Source organism: Phocoena sinus, chromosome 1 (genome assembly GCF_008692025.1).
Source record: "Phocoena sinus isolate mPhoSin1 chromosome 1, mPhoSin1.pri, whole genome shotgun sequence".
Classification (NCBI taxonomy): Eukaryota; Metazoa; Chordata; class Mammalia; order Artiodactyla; family Phocoenidae; genus Phocoena; species Phocoena sinus.
The window spans coordinates 46579690-46596455 of record NC_045763.1 but is presented as its reverse complement, the minus strand read 5'-3'; the positions used below and the strand labels follow the sequence as shown (position 1 = coordinate 46596455).

Below are 16766 nucleotides of genomic sequence, written 5' to 3'. Positions count from 1 at the left end.
AAGCATACATTTATACTAATAAGCTAGGAACTGTAAGTGTTGAAAAGATATTTTATATAATATATATCTGTGATATAGACAAGTGTGTGAGATCTTTGGTAAGTCTGATACCATTCTGGATAAAACCAAATTCAGCCAAGTGAGTACAGCAAAAGAATTCTTGGTGTGTCTTTTAGTATTTTTTTCCCTCCCATGAAACTAATTTTAAATTAACCAGCAGAAAACTTTGAGTTCCTATAATGATGTTGTATCCCGGAAACGCTAAAGAAGGAACTGATACCTAGACAGATCTTTAGAACTACAGTTACACAGCTGAAAATGGATTAAACCAGGAGCACCACACTGCTTTGACGTTTTCTAACAGTGAATGGCTGTTTCCTCATCTCATTTTGTAGAATAGTGTTAACTACATCATAAGATTATTGAAAGGACTAAGTATGTGACAGTGCCTAGCACAGTCCCTGGCACATAGTAAGGCTTATTAATAAATGTTGATAGTAAAACCAAAGTGTAACAATTCAGTGAAAAGCATGAATATATATTTTCATTATCTAGAGGAAAGATTGCTGTAATTAACTGCTTTATTTAGTTCCAGAGTTAGAACCATTTCAGTTTTGAGTGGTATTAAGGCAATATAAATTTCTAAAGAATTAAAAATAATTTATCTTTGCTTTCCCGGTTTGGAATATGTATTTGCCTGAAATGGATTTTAGTTACAGAGTGATATTTGTCTTGATCCGCAGATGTGTTTTGAATGGTTTACAAAAGGGCAGCATGACCTTGAGAGTGATGTTCAACAGCAGCTCTTCAAGGAGAAAATTCTTAAATTGGAGTCGTATGAAATCACCATGAATGGTAGGGAAGAAAAACGTAAAATCATTTTTTCAGTTCTTTAAAGTAAGAATTTTATACTTTTCTTCTCAGCCCACTCTCAGAAGCAGCTAACCATTTTGGGATATCCTTCTGGACTTTGCCTTATGCACATAAAGACACATCTATATATACATATGTTTATATACACAGATAAATTTCTTTTTACATGAATGGTATTTTTAAATTATATAGGCTAATTGTCAAGCTGTCTTTTCATGACATTACTTAGTACGAAAAGGATTCATTTAAGGTGAAGATTTGTCAAAGTATAGAAATCCTCTTTTCAGTTGTTTCTTTTAATTGAGTTTTTTTATTGATATGTATTTTACATGCTATAAAATTTACTTTTTTAAGGTGTGCAATAAGTGCTTTTCGTATATTCACAAAAGCAGTTCAACCTTCACCGTTTTTAATCTCAGGATATTTTCATCACCCCAGAAAGAAACCATGTAACAGTCACTATCCATTCTCCCCTTTCCCCGACCTCTCATCTACTTTCTGTCCTTATAGATTATTCTAATCTGGACGTTTTATATAAATGGAACCATATAATATGTCACCTTTTGTATGAATATTTGGCTTCTTTTATCACCCTGAGACATAATGTTTTCAGGGTTCACCCAGGTTTTAACACGTACCAGAACTTCTTTCCATTTTATGGCTGAGTAATATTTCATTGTATGGCCATAACACATTTTGTTTATCCATTCATCAGTTGATGGTCATTTGGGTTCTCACCAGTTTTGGTTATTACCAATAATGCTGCTGTAAACATTCATATACAAGTTTTTATATTCCTAGGAGTGAAATTGCTGTATCATATCATTAATATTTGAGGAACTGCCAATCTGTTTTGCAAAGTGGCTGCAGCATTTTATAATCACACCAGCAGTATATGAGGGTCTGATCTCTTCACATCTTCTCTAATAATTATAAACTGTCTTTTTTATTTTAGCCATTCTAGTGGTTGTGACATGGTATCTCGTGGCTTGATTTACATTTCCCTGATGACTAAGGATGATGAGCATCCATTCATGGGCTTATTGGTCATTTATATATCATCTTTGGAGAAATGTCTATAAAAATCTTTTTCTCATTTTTAAATTGGGTTATTTGCCCTTTTATTTTTGAGCTGTAAGTGTTGTTTATATATTCTGCATATTCACTCCTTATCAGATATGCGATTTACAAGTATTTTGTCCTGTGGGTTGGCTTTTCACTTTCTTGGTAGTCCTTAGAAGCACAAAAGCTTTCAGTTTTCATGAAGTTTATTTATTTTTTTGTCATTGTTGTTGCTTGTGCTTTTGATACCATATCTAAGAGACTATTGCCTAATTCAAGGTCTTGGAGATTTGTGCCTATGTTTTGTCCTAAGAGTTTTATAGTTTTAGCTCTTGATATACTTTGTCTTTTCATTGATTATCTGTGGTACCTAGAGTGCATGAATTTATCTGACATTCTATAATTTCAGGTTTTAACTTATTTAAGACTTTTTTTGAAAATGTGAATCTCTGTGATCATCGATTGAAAAGACAAGGAGCTCAGTTGGTAAGTAACATTGTTTTCAAATGTAGAAAATTTGGAAAATCTAGTAAAACTTGACATTCAGCAAAACACATGTGTTATAATTGAGAGAAAACATGAGGTTTTTTTAAAAAGAATGGGCGCCTCGTTGACTGCGGGCTTCTGCATGGACGAGGGCGCTTCTCTTAGAGTGTGAGGAGGCTGCGTTTCTCGAACAGGTGACTTCTCAGACCCCTCTTTGCTTCTTGCTGATCTGGGGCAGCCAGCGGCCTCCTGCGGCTGTGTGAACGTGGAGTAGGGATAGTTCCAGCCAAGCTTCCAACGTCTCAGATCTAGCAATTCACATGTACCTGAAAAAGTACCAAAATCTTCAATTCTGGGATCGCAGGGGCAAGGATTTGGGGGGAAATATATATATATTTTTTTTTTCGGTACGCGGGCCTCTCACTGTTGTGGCCTCTCCCGTTGCGGAGCACAGGCTCTGGACGCGCAGGCTCAGCGGCCATGGCTCACGGGCCCAGCCTCTCCGCAGCATGTGGGATCTTCCCGGACCGGGGCACAAACCCGTGTCCCCTGCATCGGCAGGCGGACGCTCAACCACTGTGCCCCCAGGGAAGCCCTAGGGGGAAAGTTTTAACAGACAAGGAAGCAGGAAAATGAGGACCTGTAGAATGTATACAGCTTATGTTTATATTTACGTGAGCACCGTGAAAAAGAAAGGCAAAAAAATAACTCTTTTTCCAAGTCTGTTTCATTCATGACCTGACTTCCTATGTGGTAAGAATTTTAACAAGATCTTATAAGGCCTGGATCCTGCCATTTCTAACTGAGCTTTGAGAAGACCAGATTGAGCCCCAAGGATTAGTAACTACCTCTAACCTGACTCTCTTTCCTTTGAAGAAAAGCTCGTGAAGAGGGTGCCCATATTATTCCTGTTTTGTTTCTGCTTTAGTAGCCCATCTGTGTAGAGTTCTAGCTAGGTTTAGGAATGTCTGGAGAAAAATCTCCATATCTGTCTTAGTTCCATGGAAGTTGTCCAGTGTTTCTGTTGTTGGTCGTTTCTTGTTTTAAAGTTCCATATCAGTATAATGATGTTCTCATATGTAGCTTGGTTTTTGCAGCCTTAATTCATTTTGAACTTGAAGAGGTGTGGAGTTACAGTGTAGCAGAAAATAACTGTAATTTTGTGACCTTGGTGTGCTGTATACTTTACTTTCTTTTGAACAGTATGTAGAAAAGCTGGAATTGATAGGAATGGATTTCATTTGGAAAATAGCCATGGAATCACCTGATGAAGAAATTGCTAATGAAGCTATTCAGTTAATCATAAACTACAGTTACATTAATCTAAATCCTCGGTTAAAGAAGGTGGGTATTTAAGGAAAGAAGGTACACAAAAAAGCAGAAAATAATATATTTTAAATTGCTAAGTTGGCATGCCTGAAAGTCGGGCTTCTTTATTTTGACATTTTATCCTTAATAATGATTACAACCAAATGCTAGACTAATTTTAATTTCCATATGCCTCTTACTTTTAGGATTCTGTATCATTACATAAGAAATTCATTGCTGATTGCTACACAAGATTAGAAGTGAGTAGCAAATTTTATTTAACCTGTTTTTGAAATAGATGCTTTGGGTTTTTTTTTCCTTTTATAATGTTGTGTTTTGAGATCGTGTATAATGTTGATATTTGTAGCTGGATCCTACTGGAAGAATTTGCTAGCAATACTGTATTGTGGACATAGGGAACAGGCATTTGCCCTAATGCCCACAATGTAGAAGTGTATTTTACAGGAAATCCTTCCTTCTCCCTCCCCATCCCTTTTCCCTGCTCCACCCACCCACCCTACCCCCACCCCCTTTTGGGGGTATAGAAACTGTCTTCAGAAAATAGGTCTACTGTACTTTCCACATTTCTGATAGATTCTTTTTCTCCTTTTTCTGTCCAGAAATTTTATACAAGCACTTCTTTTCCCATCCTTCCCCATGTGTCACTTTGTTTATATCATAAATGCTATTAAAGGCCATAGCAGCACACTCAGTAGTGGGTAGTGTTGGGTGTCTTTGTCCACTAGAAGCCTGCAGTATAATACTATCTCAGTAAGTTAAACTTTCTGATGATGAATATGTGCTGGTGATGAATCTGTACAGGAAGGAGTTCCCAAGTTGTGACTTCCATCCAAATATGCCATCATAAAAACATTTAAAGTATTCAGGTATCCGTAAATGAGGTGCCATGTAAGTATTAACACATGTAGAATGGTAGTTCTCAATTCGAGGTTATTTTACCTCCCAGGGGACATTTAGCAATGTCTGAAGACTGTTTTGGTTGTCACAACTAGAGTGGTCCTACTGGCACCTAGTGGTAGGTGAGTGGTGAATAGAAGTCAGGGTTGCCACTGAGCATCCTACAATGTCCCCGACAGTCTTCCACAACAAAAAAAGTTTCCAGCCCAAAATGTCAGTAGAGCTGAGGTTGAGAAACCCTGATATAGCGAGATGATTTTCTATTTCGTAGGCAGCCAGTTCAGCGCTTGGTGGCCCCACCCTGACACACGCTGTGACCAGAGCAACAAAGATGCTTACAGCAACTGCCATGCCAACCGTAGCCACGTCAGTCCAGTCTCCATACAGGTAAGTGATTGCAGGAGTTACAGCGAATATGCAACACCTAAATGTAGATCAACTTAAAAAAAAATAATTGGAATCTTTTCTTTCCTTTGGAGATATCTCAGCTAATTGTTCATTTCCTCATTTTATTTCATATCTTTTTCAAACAGTCATATCCTGGGAAATTATATATTCCCCATCACGTATTTTATTTGATTCATTTTACTTTTACTGTGTGTAACACGAGTAGCCTACTCTTTATGATGGAATCAACATATATTCATTGTATGAAGAGTAATTTTTTTCAAGTTTGAAATATTTACTTAGCCCTCTTACAACTTTTCTCATTGAATAGTCAAATCCAGGGCACCAATAGCATAAGCAAGATGAAGTGGAATATGATGATTGATTAATATTGTACATTGTGATATAATCATAGTTTAAATGTTTTATTTAAAATCATTTTTCAAAATAATTTTTAATAAGAACTTTAGCCCCAAATATTTGTGTTAAAACTTTGAACTGACATCTCTTAATCACATTGCTGTGTTGAGCATTTTCAGATGTTGTCAGTGAAATCTGAGTTCAGTGTTATAGGTCTTTGATATAGTAAGGAGAATAGATGAGTATTTAGAAACATTAGATTGAAGTAACTAAAATACTTTTGTGGGGTTTTATGTGCCTTTCATTACTGGTAAGCATTCCCCAGTCAGTGATGCTCAGGAAACCTTGGCAGGTGATCAGAGAAGGGCTCCCTCTCTATGCCTCACTCTGCTGCCCTCTAGTGATTGGTGCTCATAAAGTCTTTTTCAACTCCTGGAATCGCTTGATGTGTTTATGTATGTGTGTATTTATTTCTCTTTATTCACAGTTGGGGATATTCCTTTCTTTTTAAAGCCGTCCTTTAGAAGAGGAGTCAAGGCAATATCCTTGCTCACATTCTTCTTTATCTTCTTTTTTAAAATGAGCTGAGTACCGTGTAGTGATACATTATTAATATGAAAGAAGCCAATAGAACTCAGCCCTCTTGGACCTCTTTTTAAAATGACAGAAAGTGATTATAGATTCAACTCACGATGAGAACATTAACATGACTTTTGCATTCCCACATTCTTGGAAGTGTATCTCAAATAGACTTTCATTAAGAATTCCTAATTACGTGTTTGTAAAATGTAGTCTATATCTGTGACCTAGGTCCTTAACGATTCATTTGTCTGACAAACCAGACTAGAAATGCACTTATAAACTATTGGATTGGGATTTCCAAACCGCTGCTTCTTTAAATAAGCATGCTATTTGTTTGTCTTTTCTAACTGCTTTGTATTCTGAATCATTTCATATTTGACTATTACAGAACAAAACCACATGATAGTTTTTAAATATTCTCATTATAAACCCTAAACAGAGTTACTAAGAATATGTAATTTCAGAGTTGCCTTTGAACCAGTACATGTAGTTTATCTCATTCACTAGTCTTAAAAGAACTCTTCAATGACCATAATTGTTCCACTTATGGGAGGAGGAGTTATTCTCTCATTTGTACAGTGTTTGCAATGCTATCTGTGATTTAATTCATCATTGAGGCAAAATAAAACAGTTCACTCAACAATTCACTTGTTAAGCACTTAAGTATTTCCTAAAGAGATTCCATCTGAATATCAAGTTCTGGTTTCTACCCATAGACTGAAAGAATTTAGAACTCTGTTAAATGCGTTTAACCAACTCTTTTTAAAGTCAAATTTCCAGTACTGCTAATCAGCATACTTACTGTTAGAAAATCTGAAAACTTTCCAAATTTAGAAATACACCTGTACAAAATACTTAGACTCTCTGGAATAGTAAATATTTAAATTAAGGGCATTTGGATTTTCATTTGTTGGTGTTAACACACGTAGTGTTCAATAAAGTGTGGAGCTGTGACTGTACAAGCTGCTGAATGTTGGCGTCCTGTTATGTCAAATGATAAGTCTAACCAAAAGAGATCTCAGGTCTCACTTTCAGAGTCTGTGAGAGTGCCACAGTTCCTTGCTGTGTGTTTTCTGTTCCAGAGATTGTTATGTCTCTTGATGTGTGTTGATTTCTTAAGTACTTTGAAAACCCTTGGGATAACAAATTCTTACGTTGTATGTTTTAACTATACAGACTAGTCACTTAAACCAGATGAACAATTTTTTTCGTCCTTTTCTTCTGCCTCATTCTTAGGCTAAGTAAAACAAACAGCAGCTCTCATTTGTGGCATACTTAATGGTTTGCGTTTGTCTTCTAAATTTCAGGCACTTCAGAACTTAGATTCTGTGTTTACAGAATTATGTGGCATATCTTAGTTGTAAGGTTATGAGATTCAAACTCACTGATCGTTCATTCTTGGTGGGTTGGTAGACAAATAAGCCTGCAGACCCAGAGGAGACCCAGGTCCTCTATTTATGGGACAACTGTTTAAAAAAAGAAAACGAAGAAAGAAAAGAACAGGAAAGGAAACATGGGGAGGGGCAGGCTTCTGCCCCATATTCCATCTGTGTGCGACAGCTGTGACCTGCTTGAACCACCTCCCGCTTGAGTGAAAAGGAAGTTTAGTCTTTGCAGATTTCAGTCTTTGACCAGAGAGGGCTAATTGTGATTGTGGTTTTGGTGAAATAGACTGAAATTGAGCTCAAGTCAGCAGTTCATTTCAAGTATTTTCAAAAACATTTTTTTAAATTCATAGATCCACTAAACTTGTAATAATTGAGAGATTGCTGCTTCTGGCAGAACGCTATGTGATCACTATAGAGGTAAGCCTCTCTTCTTTGTAAAGCAACCTTATCATCCTATAATTAGTCTCAATGTGTTAGGAGAGTATTTTTGTGACATTTAACAGTGGTGCTGTGCATCTCACTTGCTGTATCTTTTGACTTGCTATATCTTCTTCAAGGATTTTTACTCTGTTCCCCGAACTATTCTACCTCATGGTGCGTCATTCCATGGACATCTTTTAACTCTTAATGTTACTTATGAGTCTACCAAAGATACCTTCACTGTAGAGGTAGGTTTACATTAAGCTCTGAAGCCATTTCCATATTGTCATGTTATTTTATAAGAACACTGTTGATTGAGATTGAACACTGTTGTTGATTTAGCTGCATGAATGACTATTCTAAAAGCTGTTTGGAAAGCAAATTTAGAATAAAGACCTGAAATGAAAGGAAGCTGATAGGGTATAAGCAGACTCCTAAGTAAATACGTAATATCAGGTGATAACGAGTGTTATAAAGGTTACAAAAGAAGACAGCAGGATAAGATGGGTATACATGACATATTTTAGATAAGAATGGTTAGGAAAGGTCTCTGAGGTGATCACATTTGAACAGAGACTTGAATGAAGTGACAGAGTTAGCCATTTCTGGGGAAGAGCATTCCACACAAAGGGAGCAGCAGGTACAAAGGTCCTGAGGTGGGAGTTTGTTTGATTTATTCAGTGGCAAGGAAAGTGGCTGGTGTGACTAGAGCACAGTGAGAAGGGGAAGAGTAGAAGACACTCCAGTGGAAGAAGGACTTGAGATTTCATTCCATGCATGCTGGGGAATGGAGTATGGAATAGAATTTAAGTACTGCAGGAGGGAAGCCTCACAAGGGCAGGATTCTTGTCTTTGGGTTCTCTGCTGTGTTCCCAGGTTCTGGAACAGTGCCCAGTACATGACAGATGCTCGCTAATAGTTGTTTAAATTGATGAATAAGTGAATTACTCAGAACAGTGTTTCATTTCATTTTACAGGCTCACAGTAATGAAACCATAGGGAGTGTCCGGTGGAAGATAGCCAAGCAGTTGTGTTCTCCAGTGGATAGTATACAGATATTTACAAATGATAGTCTGGTAGGTGTAAATAAACATTTTGTGGCACTTTAGTCTGATACCAGTATTTTCCTCTCCTTTCCTTCTCAGTAATTAAGAAACCACTTTTTACAGCTGACAGTGAATAAAGATCAAAAGCTCCTCCACCAGCTGGGCTTTTCTGATGAGCAAATCCTCACAGTAAAGACTTCTGGCAGTGGGACCCCGTCTGGGAGCTCTGCAGATTCCTCAACCAGCTCCAGCAGCAGCAGCAGTGGGGTGTTTAGTTCATCATATGCCATGGAGCAGGTATTGAGCGATAATATTCAAGCTCAGAACAAGAACGTAACATCATTAAGTTTTGCCTTCGGCCCATATAGATTTGCATGATTATGTCCTTTTCTCTCAGACAAGTCCTGCCCCTTCAGAACTGTATCACTGAGAAATGCTGGGATTCAGGTGGGAGAAGAAGATGCACTATTTGTCAGTCTTCTGAACCAGACTCTTCTGAGTCTGAGTGATTCTGCCTGGCCACTGCTTGCTGCTCCTCTCACATATCTCTCTTCATTGATTCATTGAGTTTCCTCTCCTGGGTCATTCCTATCAACATTCAAACGTGCTGTGCTATTTCTACCATCCTTTTAAAAAACCTTTTTTCACCCCAATTTCAGCTTCAATTCCTGCCCCATTCTCTCCTTCCCAAATCAGTGAAGCTCCTTGAAAGGGTTGTCTAAGCTCTCTTTACCATGCTCTCTTGACCCCTCTCGAAAATAAACTCTGCAAGGTAATCTGTCATGTCCACCTCTCGATCCTCGTCTTCTTGACATTTCAGCAGTTGATCCATGTGATCACTTCCCCTTGAAATACTTTTTCCCCTTGGCTTTCAGAACCCCCCTGACTCCGCCCTCCTGCTCTGGTTCTCCCTCTTTGGTCTCCTCTGCTGCCTCCTTTTCATCTTCCCGATCTGTGTACAAAGAAGTCCCCTGGCTCAGTCCTTTGACCTTTCCTCTGTCTATGCTCATTCCCTTAGGAATCTCATCCAGTTTCAAAGCGTTATATATTGTATGTATATTGATAACACCCCAATTCTTATCTTCAGCTTGAAGTCTAGGTACATGGAACCAACTGGTTAATCAGTGTCTCCTCTTAAATGTGTGATGGACATCCCAGTCCTAACATCCAAAACTGAGCTCCTGATATCCCCTTTGCCACCACCTCACCCCTAACCCAAACCTCTTCATCCCAGTCTTGCCGTATTTCAGATAATGCCTATTTCATTCTTCTAGTGGCTCATGCCAAAATCCTTGGGTCCCTACTTTCTCTCAAAGCATAGCCCTATCTGTCAGCAAATCCTTGACTCTATCTTTAAAATTCGTCTAGACTCTAGCTCCTTTTCTCTGCCTCCACAGCTTCCACACCAATCTAAGCAGCCATCCTCGCTCAGCTGGAGGGTTTCAGTAGTTCTCTCACTGGTCTCAGGGCTTCTGTCCCTATACCAGTTCAGTCTCTTCTCCGTGTAGCACCCAACAGCCCATGATCTCTTTTAAACAGAGTCAGATTATATGCCACTCCTCAGCTCAGACTCTCCAGCGGCTCCCATCTCACTCAGAGTAAGAGCCAGAGTCTTTACTGGGACCTTCAGGGCCTACTTGGTCTATCCCCCCCACTGAGATGTTCCCCCATGACCCACCCTCACTCTCACCACTCCAGCTGCACTGGTCTCCATGTTGGTCCTCAAACAAAGTGGGCCCTGTGCACTTGCTCTTCTCTGTGCTTGTAATGTTCTTTCCTGATACCCATGTGGTTCTTTCTCACTTCCTTCAGCCTTCACTCAAATGTTGCCTTCTTGGTGAGCCTTCTTTGGCAGTCCTGTCTAAACTTGCCACCTATTGATACTCCTGCACATCTCATTTCCCTTCCCTACTTTATTTTTGCCTCTCCTCCCACCAGTGAAATTTAAGCTCCTTGAGAGCAGACCTTTGTCTGTTTTGCTCACTGCTGTATTTCCAACACCTAAAACAGTGCCTAGAACATAATAGGTAATCAGTATTTGTTGAATGATTTTATGAATCAGGGTTTTTTGTACCTTCTCTCTGCCAGGAACTGAGCTCAGCACCAGGGGTACAAAACTAACAAGACCATTCAGTTCTTTATGCTTTTATAGTCTAGAAAAGTAAGATAATACCAGCCCTCGTGTGAAATAAAGGTATTTAAATGACAGAGAGGGATTTTTTTCATAGTATTATGTATAGTCCTTTCATTTAATTACAAATGTAAGATCTTTGCATGGCTGTCTCTAACTTAGAGAGCATAGCCTTGCTTACAGGTACCACAGAACCCTGCAGGGTTAATGTAGTGTTGTGCCGTTTCTTAAAAAGTAGCTATACTTATATGTAGTGAGAACTTAAGAACGAAATCATACTCAGAGCAGTATTATGACAGTTTATCAGCAACAGAAATGACGTACATAGCATCTTTGAGTTTAACATTTTTAAACTATCTCATATTTATCCTGAATTTATTAAAAACCTTCCCAAATATATTTTATAGTGATATCCAGCTTTTTTATTTCTTATACCAGAAAATAGTACTTTAATCACATCTGAATCTCTTCTATACAGTTGTATCCATTTTTTTCACCTTTAAAAAAAAGAGGCCAACTTCTTTTTCTCAACTTAAATTACATATATATCTATGTGGTTGTGTGAGTGTGTGTGTTTGATTATATCACTTTGAATTTGTGGGTTTTTTTGTTTGTTTGTTTGTTTTTGCATTACGCGGGCCTCTCACTGTTGTGGCCTCTCCTGTTGCGGAGCACAGGCTCCGGACACGCAGGCTCAGTGGCCGTGGCTCATGGGCCCAGCCGCTCCGCAGCATGTGGGATCTTCCCGGACCGGGCACGAACCCATGTCCCCTACATCGGCAGGCGGACTCTCAACCACTGCACCACCAGGGAAGCCCTGTTTTTTTTTTAAATACGGTTGACTCCTGTTTTTTGTTTTTTTTTTCCCACAACTCACACACACACACTGTATTTTATTTTCACAAGAGATAAATAATCTGACACCAGGCATTGTAAATGGATGACCGCAACAATGATTGCAATTACCAAACACGAAACACACTCTTACTATGTCATAATATTGACATTCAGCCCAGTAATCCTCCACTGTAACGGCTCCTTTACCTTGCAGTGAAAATTGCTTTGTATATTTTTTGCCTCTGAGTCCATGTGGGATTTTTTATTATTATTATTCAAACAGAAAGTCACAAAAATCATAATCATCCTCATCAGTTCACTCAGTCCCATGTAGTTAATCTTTTTTTCATCTTGATCTTTTGTTAGCACTTTTATGAATTCATCAGTTTTCCATTAGAGTTCTGAATGAATTTGCTTTTAAATCACTCTGCCTTGTTTGCTCCTGCCAAGCTATGATCAGCTTCCAACGGTGCCCACGCTCCGTTCTGTTCATCATATCTGCCCTTCCTTTTGCCTCTCTGCCACTGCCTGCTTTTTGGTGCCTTAGCCCCTTTGCCAGCAGGTGGTAGGAGAAGAGAGCCCAGGTGATGAGCACGCTAGCAGGGGGAGTGGTCCCTCACTCTCTGTTCCCGTGCATTGTTGTTTGAGGCAGATAAGCACCATGCTTCCCTCAAGTTTTGCAGGCCAGTCGTTAAGAACCAGGAATTTTATTGGTTGTACCTTTGATTAGAAAAGGAGGAAATTGTTTTGTCAATTTGCATTTATGTTTTGCTTCCTCCCCCAGGAGAAATCCCTCCCTGGTGTGGTGATGGCACTTGTGTGCAATGTATTTGACATGCTTTACCAGCTGGCCAATCTGGAGGAGCCAAGGTAAATAGAAATGTGTACAGAGCTTGAAAGAGAGGAAAGTATTAAAGTTAGGGAACCCAGTAAATGTTCACCTGAAATGTATATTACTTCACATCCCATACTAAGTGACTTTGTTATTGAAACTGTGGTTTGTGTGAAAATAATTAATATTTGAAAAATTTCAGGATAACTCTACGAGTACGAAAGCTTCTGCTCTTGATACCCACTGATCCAGCCATTCAGGAAGCCCTTGATCAACTTGATTCTTTAGGAAGAAAGGTATGAGTATCTTGGATAGTTATTTAACAGGCATGGAAATTTTGTATCATGATTCAGTGAAAATACAGCATGACATCACATTAAGGTCATACGATATCATCTTTCCCATAACAGTTCTTTTTTTTCTTTAGAAAAATACCTTTGCTGTAAATAATGATGTCAAATTTTAGAACTGGAAGAGCCTTTAGTATCATCTGCTTCCACCTCCTTTATGTTTTATATTAGGAAACCCAAGCGCAGAGTGATGGACGGTTTTGGCTAGGGTCAGACTCTAGTTCTGATTGAGTTGAGATATTTTTCTTCTGTTATGATGCCTCTCTGAATGTGGTTGTTGCGTATGTTTGAGTTGCTTGCGTAAATGGGTTATCATTTAATATTTTCACAGTTGATATTTAAAGTTCCTTTCGTTTAATGTTTAGAATCTTGTTCCTTAAGAGTTGTGTGTATATATATATATATATATATATATATATATATATAAAATGAAATTGTGTTTTATCTATAATATTGTTTGTGTTCTCAGAATAAATTCATTTTGATCAAAGCTGTTAGAACGAAGTTATGAATTTTGTATTTCAGTGATTATAGTTTAGATGAGTTCATAATCGTGTCACATGTACCTTATGTATTAATCTGAGGAAGAAGAGAACTAATGTAATTAAAAACTATATTACTGGGCTTCCCTGGTGGCGCAGTGGTTGAGAGTCCGCCTGCCAATGCAGGGGACACGAGTTTGTGCCCCGGTCTGGGAAGATCCCACATGCCGCGGAGCGGCTGGGCCCGTGAGCCATGGCCGCTGAGCCTGCGCGTCCGGAGCCTGTGCTCCGCAACGGGAGAGGCCACAACAGTGAGAGGCCTGCGTACAGCTTAAAAAAACCTATATTACTCATACTAACTAAAAAAATTATCAAAACTACTACACTGCAATCTTATAATTTAATTATCAATGTTTGGTGGTACAAATTTTATTTATTTTAATTAATTAATTAATTTTATTTTGGCTGCGAGGGCTCTTCACTGCAGCACGTGGGCTTTCCTAGTTGCAGCACGAGGGCTCTAGAGCGCACGGGCTCAGTAGTTGCGGCGCGCAAGCTTAGTTGCGGTATGTGGGATCTTAGTTCCCCAGCCAGGGATCAAACCCATGCCCCCTGCATTGGGAGCACAGAGTCTTAACCACTGGACCACCAGCGAAGTCTCCTAGTGGTACAAATTTTAAAAACATGGGAACAAATTAGGATGACCCCACTAGTGTTGCTTAGAATACAATCCCAGAAGCATTCCTGTAGGACTGGAATGCTGTTGAGCATTTACTGTCTGTGTGATGGAGTTAACCTCATGTGGCCTTGAGGTTAATTTTTAGAAAATTTCATTGATTTGATTATATTAAAGTCGGAAAAAACATTAGAGTGTGTAGTGATATCTGCTTCTCTTTAATTTGTGCTTTTGAGCTGTATATTCCTTTTTTCTTTCTGTTAAACTTAGAAAACATTGCTGTCTGAAACAAGCGCTCAGTCTTCAAAATCTCCGTCCCTCTCTTCCAAGCAGCAGCATCAGCCAAGCGCCAGTTCAGTTTTAGAAAGTCTCTTTCGGTCTTTCGCTCCGGGAATGTCCACCTTCCGAGTGCTCTACAACTTAGAAGTAAGAAACCTCACTTCTTTTTATTTCATTTTAGCAGGTTCATTTTGGCCTAAAGGTTCATGCTTTCAGATATCAGAAATAAGTAAATAGGTTTCTATTATCGAATGGTTTGTTAAAAAAATTAAGTTTTAAAAAGTAAAAAATAGAATATAAATTGAAGTATTTTGTTGTTTCGGACTTTGAAAATGCTCAGTTTTCTTTTTCCGTTTATACCTTTGTGCATTGTTATACTTGCAAAATAGCATGTAAATAAATAATTAGGAAGCATTATGTATTAAAATGTGTCATTATCTTCCTCTGGAAGTTTTGCAGGTCTGTATAACATCAGTTCCTAATCCTCAGCCTTCTTGTTATTAAATGCATCCTGACTTTTTAAAAAAGCTGTTGTGGGCTTCCCTGGTGGCGCAGTGGTTTAGAGTTTGCCTGCTGACGCAGGGGACACGGGTTCGTGCCCCGGTCCGGGAAGATCCCACATGCCGCGGAGCGGCTGGGCCCGTGAGCCACGGCCGCTGAGCCTGCGCATCCGGAGCCTGTGCTCCGCAACGGGAGAGGCCACAACAGCGAGAGGCCCGCGTACCGCAAAAAAAAAAAAAAAAAAAAAAAGCTGTTGTAATTTGTGGCCATTCATGAAGCTTTATAAGGAGTTTGTCAGGAGTCACATTAACATTATTATTTCAAGGTTAAAAAAAAGAATTGAAAGAATCTGAACAAAAGAATATTTTTATTACCCTTCTTCCCAGTAGTAGCTTTAAACTAGTAGATGTAGTTCAGTAAACATTTACTAACTGTTTACTGCCTACAAGTCATTGTGGTATTTAAAGGGTCAGAGTTGAAAGGACAAGATAATTGCTCCAAGATCTTAGTAAGACATAGGGGAGGCTGGATAGGCTGAGTCATGAAATGAAAGCAGTAACAAAGCAGTGTGGAGAGTGGCCCACTCTTGGAGGCTGAGGGGCTAGACCCTCAGGCCACTTAAGATCTGGAGAAAATAGAGCCCTGAATGATTTTGCTTTGCCCTAATATGTTCTATCCAGTCAGTTATTTATTAAGGAATCCAGATCAGTGCCTAAGCAACCTTAATCATCAAATTACCATTTATCTTCAGTAGGTTTTGAATCACAACATAGGTCATAATTGGTAGGAAGGTACCTGCTTGGGCATTTTTTCCAAGTTTTATTTCATCTGACAGTCTAATTTGGAGTATAAAATTACATTCACTCATTTTTATGTTTCACTTATTTATATGGTGGAGCTGTGTTAACATTTCATATTTGCCTTAAAATAATCATTCTTGTGAAAACATTTGTTGGGTTCAAAAGGAGAAAATATCTAGCAAATATTTTAAAAATAAAATATGTCCTTATTTCTTGCAGACATTTAAAAATACATACAATATTCTAAAACAGAAAATTACCTAGATATTTTTGGCTAACTCAAGCTTATGAAATTGACATCTTACAATTACTGCCAGATTTGTCATTTGCTTTTGAATGATTGTCTCAGAAAGTTAAGGTATAAATTTTAACACCCACATTTGAGAGCACCCAGAGAAACAGAATGACCCAGCAGTGGGTCTAGCTTGTCATTGGCTACCTAGATTGCATTATCTTAGAGCCAAAGGGTTATATAAATTATCTCCGGTATAATTTTAGGACTTCTGATTAACTGGAAATTCCTTTGATAGGTTTTCTTTTGCTTGACATAAAAAATGTAGAAAACCTAACACTCCCAGAGCACTTATTTTTACAATTACCTGCAAGGTTAATGTCCTTGCATTTCGATCTTTAACTTATGTTTGCCCACTAGGAAAATTCAAAGTGGATATTCCAAATACCCATTCCTTTGGAGAAACCTTCCATCTTCACTAAATTGTCCATTAAACATGGGGAGTGTGTGCATGTGGCTGTTGACATTCAGGAGGGGTTAGGATAGCAGAGGGTTCCCATTCTCCTTGTGTGATGCTTGTGATCTGAGGCTGGTGAGCCTGTTTCCCAAAGGGCAGCTTAGGAAGAAAGCATCTTTAAACAAAAATACCGCATTAAAAATCTAAGCTCGTAAAACTAATAGGTTCATAGAAGCAGATTTTTTTGAACAGAAAAGGATCTTGAATTACATCTAGATTAAAACCTTGGGGAAACTGCAGCAATGAGCTTTAAAAATTTTTTTAAATCATTACTAAATAAGCAGTTGTTTACTGGGCAG

The 16766-nt window shown here is 38.5% G+C and overlaps 1 protein-coding gene across 1 annotated transcript in view; it reads left to right on the top strand.

Moving 5' to 3' along the window:
* USP24 (ubiquitin specific peptidase 24) overlaps positions 1 to 16766 on the top strand; it is a 150196-nt gene that overhangs the window by 71350 nt on the left and 62080 nt on the right. Inside the window, 12 exon segments of the mRNA XM_032626396.1 lie at positions 744 to 855; positions 2345 to 2421; positions 3625 to 3765; positions 3936 to 3989; positions 4919 to 5034; positions 7715 to 7781; positions 7922 to 8032; positions 8762 to 8860; positions 8954 to 9127; positions 12583 to 12668; positions 12833 to 12926; positions 14409 to 14564. Of these exon segments, the coding sequence (XP_032482287.1) occupies positions 744 to 855; positions 2345 to 2421; positions 3625 to 3765; positions 3936 to 3989; positions 4919 to 5034; positions 7715 to 7781; positions 7922 to 8032; positions 8762 to 8860; positions 8954 to 9127; positions 12583 to 12668; positions 12833 to 12926; positions 14409 to 14564 (1287 nt within the window).